This window comes from Pestalotiopsis fici (genome assembly GCF_000516985.1).
Source record: "Pestalotiopsis fici W106-1 unplaced genomic scaffold PFICI_Scf_16, whole genome shotgun sequence".
NCBI classification, from domain to species: domain Eukaryota; kingdom Fungi; phylum Ascomycota; class Sordariomycetes; order Amphisphaeriales; family Sporocadaceae; genus Pestalotiopsis; species Pestalotiopsis fici.
The window spans coordinates 59,964-64,052 of NW_006917106.1; the positions used below are offsets into that span (position 1 = coordinate 59,964).

Consider the following 4,089-nt stretch of genomic DNA (forward strand, 5'->3'; position numbering starts at 1 on the left):
CTAAGAAAAAAAAGGGAAACAAAAAAATAGACCCCTGTTTTGGCTCTACTGTGTACTACGTACTACTACCGTTCAACTGTCAGAGCCAGGCTACTGGGCTGCAACCCCAGACTTTTCTTTCTTCGACTGCCGCATACAGACACGCTTTCTTGTACTGCCCAACCATACCTAGGCCGAGAAGAGTCTTCAGTCTGTCATCCCGACAATGCCTTTGTGGCGTATTGAACGTACTACCCAAGGTCCATCGGAATAGGGATTGTGTTACTTCCACCGACTGATCATCCGACACAACCACAACAACCGAAAAGAAAAAGTCGGGTTGCTGACGCGATAACACCCCGTGCATTCTCGTCGCCGGGTGGACTGACTTCTGGGAAATCTTTCTCTTGCAACAACTCCCTCTCCCTCCCTCTCCCTCCCTCTTTCTATCCTCGTGTAAAGGCTGTGGCCATCTCGCCTACATACTCTTCGTCTCTACGGCACGAGAGCCTACACGCGCATACGAAAAGTGTATCTCTTGTCGCCGGCGAGCTCTCTGACAAACCAGCCGACCTCCACGCTCGTCCACTAATTGTTGTGATTCACATTCGATCGTTCAATATGAAGCAGCCAGAGGGTGATGGTGTCATTCTTCTCTACGTCACCAGTGTTATGCTGGTGTTGAGCTGGATCGTTTTGATCGCACGTTTCGGGGTTCGCAAGTGGATCAATGCCATCGGGACAGACGACATACTCATGGCTGCCGGACTCGTACGTGCCAACCGCGACATATTTGAGAAACGAGCCCAAGCTGAAAGAGATAATAATTGCAGATGCTCTACTCCGTCACCGCCTCGCTTGTCATCGTGTGTTGCTTCTATGGGGCAGGGCAATACGCCAAATATATCGACGATAGTGATAGCAGTAAGCAAGCTCTCACATTTTATGATTTCCTGCTTCGTCGTTTGAAGTTGATTGATGGACACCTGTTTGCTTGTGCAAGAAGATGGAATTCGAAAACATCAACGCGTACATTGGAGCTGGTGGAATAAAAGAGGAAGACAGAGCCAAACTCGCTCCACATGCTTCATAACAAAGAGTCGCTGACCTTGGATGAATTTTGCAGTGCAAGGCACAAAGGTAAGTTTATCACGTCCGTTTCCTACCTATCTAGCTTGGCTGACTGTAAATGAAGTTGTTTTTTATTGCCGAGTTTTTCTACGCATCTTGCACAGTTCCCATTAAAAGCAGCATCTGCGTCTGTCTGCTTCGTATTGCAGATGCCCGCCGCCGCTTCGTCTGGACGCTTTACGCAATCATAGCCATGGCAGCAGTGGCGGCTGTAATCTTCATTGTGGCCATCGCCAATCTGTGCCATCCCATTACCAAGCTGTGGGGAGAAACGACGAATGGGACATGTAGTCCAACTCTCAACAGTAGAGTCAGTTTCTTCTTCTCAGCCGTGTCTATCGTTACGGACTTTTCTCTCGCCATCCTTCCAGGAATCTTGCTGTGGAGAATCCAGATGAAGAGGAGAGTAAAGTTCTCCGTAGCCGTCATGCTTGGTCTCGCTGCATTGTAAGCAGGGAAATCTTTGGACCCTCATGTGCATTCCCATACACGGACTGACTGTTTCCTCTTAGTGCAAGCTGCGCCACCATTGTCCGTCTGCGTTATTTGACTCTTTACAACGATCAGGCAGAGTTCATGTTCAGCACGGGGCAGATTGGTCTCTGGTCCATCATTGAGGAGGGCATCGGTATCATTGCTGGCTCTATGCCTGCTCTGCGACCTCTTCTCACCTTGCCTATTTTTGGCCGCAGCACCATACGGAGCAGCAACAACCAGCAATCGGCTCCGCATGAGCGGCTCACGCCAAACCCAGCGCAAGGCTTCAAGGACGAAACGACCGACGAAGTGAATATGAAGACATTTCGCACCTCATCATCCAACGATTCGCCAGGACTGCACAAGATCAGGACAAAGACCAGAGGTTCATCAGACGATGGGGATAGTCAGAGGAATATCTTGAAAGAAACACATTGGACTGTGACAGCAGAGCACACCAACCCTGCAGACGATTGGGCCAGGCAGCGTGTGCTTGGCTGGAGTAATCGATCGTAGTATTGAAATGCCTCTGGAAGTTTCTGATCTCATATGTTTTGGGTACAAGGAAAGCCCCCCAAAAAAAGAAAAGTTTGTCAAATTCAGCGAATGAGATTAATATGTTTGCATATATAGGCCATGAGATTCTACAAAGCTAAAGAAGATTCGAGAGCCGCGGTCCGCAATGGTCAGGAGAATAAAGATTTTCTACTCGATTGAGGCACTAGAACACTCTGCCATCTTACAGAGTAGCTTTTGAACAGATCCAAAATCCCCTCCCCAAATCCGAGATGAGTCTTTGTGGAAAAAGTCATGTTTACCCTACCAGTGCCGGTTTCTAGAACATTATGCCCCGTAGGTAGGTCTTCTTATTTTTCAGAACTCAACAACCAATTTCTTGCCACTGACACCCTTGCCAATGGCGTCAACGGCTACTTGTATCTTGTCCAAGCCTGTCCCAACGACTTCTGGATGTGGCCTACATTTCATGCTGCCATCTTCTAAGGCAACTGACAGCCAGTCTGCGAAAATAGCCTTGCCTAGTTCAGGCTGGTTCATTTGGCCCACCTTATCGACAATGGCCCTTACACCCCCTGGAAGATTCTGAGGGACGGGCATTCCCGGTGCCAGGACTGTCCCAACCTGTTTTGTGCCATCGACACGGCTTGCAACCTCTACTCAACAAAAAGAAGTCAGTCACTGCTCATTTCAGGTCGTAAAGATGTCAAATTCATGAGTAAAATGGCACGCACTCGGAAATAGACAAAGTTATGTCTGTGTCATGAAACCCCCCCCCCCCCCCCCCCCAAAGACATGCCAATAGGGGAAGAACAAATGGGAGCGATTACTAACCTGCACAAGCTCTGATTGTTTCATCCGTGATAATGGCATTATAAACTCCTGCCAGCCTGCCCGACCCCTTGATCGTGGCAACGATTTCATCCACCACTCCGTCGGCCTGGTGCTCAAAAATATGGTCGACGCCCATGTCTTGCAACAATGTATGATTCTTTTTACTCGCGGTCGCAGCGACAATGTAGCCGGCAGCCTTGACGGCCTGAATAGCATTGCAGCCAATACTCGAGCTGCCACCCCAGATGAGGACGACCTCATCCTTTGGATTGACTTGAACTGCTGACCTTGGTAGGTCTAATCCCATCAATTCCGAGGAGAAAAGCATGGCGGAAGAGGTACACAAGCACAGCGGCAGGACTGCTGCATCCCTGAACTCGATTCGATCCGGGATCCTGGCGATGAAAGGCTCAACGCCGAGCATATACTCCTGGAAAGCGCCATACTTTGTATCGCCAGATTTGAAAGCTGTGGCAAGAGCCACGACACGGTCGCCGGATCTGAATCGGTACTGGGTTGGTCCAACCGCCACGACTTCGCCGGCCACATCGCAGCCATTCACGTAAGGGTGGAATTCTGGCTTTATTACCACGCCGAGGGTTTGAACAGCCCAGTCTGCAGGATTGATGGCGACCGCACGCACGCGTATGAGGACCTCACTGTCGGTTGGGGCAGGAATTGGAGAAGTTTCTATGACCATTGGATAAGCCTTGGGGTGCGGCAATATCGCGGACCTGTTCTGAAGTTCGTCTGACATGTTGAAACTAGTGCTTAGGTAGTGAAAGCTACCAAGTAGAGATGACCAAAGGACTTAGGATCGAATGAATAAATAGAATATACTACAGATTCTTGGCTGAACTTGGTGGCCTTCGAAATTTGGACATTACTATCAGTGAACCAAGCCCTGTCGACGCTTTTATACTCGAAGGGCGAGGACTTCCAAACGCTAATTGCAGCCGGCCCGGAGTTTGGACTATTTGACGCCTCCCAATGCATCACCATGTATTTGCCGCTTTGAGAAGGGACAGTACCGGGCATGCGGTCCCGGCACCGATTTTATTTCCGGGACTTTCGAGCTGACCAGCGGATGCTAGCGGGTATATCGGTGCCTCTGTGCTTCCCAATTTGGCAATGTTTTTCTCCGGATCCCGC

At 49.6% G+C, this 4,089-nt stretch overlaps 2 protein-coding genes across 2 annotated transcripts; one reads left to right on the forward strand and one right to left on the reverse strand.

Annotated features, from left to right (window-relative positions):
• Positions 1-600: 600 nt before the first annotated feature.
• PFICI_15189 (uncharacterized protein) lies at positions 601-2,103 on the forward strand (the record flags this gene model as incomplete). The annotated part of the gene is made up of 5 exons (XM_007843770.1): positions 601-750; positions 813-903; positions 1,106-1,119; positions 1,175-1,557; positions 1,623-2,103. The coding sequence occupies 5 exons, from the start codon at positions 601-603 to the stop codon at positions 2,101-2,103; spliced, it is 1,119 nt and encodes a 372-aa protein (XP_007841961.1).
• Positions 2,104-2,460: 357 nt separating this feature from the next.
• Positions 2,461-3,694, reverse strand: PFICI_15190 (uncharacterized protein; the record flags this gene model as incomplete). Its single annotated transcript, XM_007843771.1, has 2 exons — positions 2,461-2,759; positions 2,938-3,694. The coding sequence occupies 2 exons, from the start codon at positions 3,692-3,694 to the stop codon at positions 2,461-2,463; spliced, it is 1,056 nt and encodes a 351-aa protein (XP_007841962.1).
• Positions 3,695-4,089: the final 395 nt, after the last annotated feature.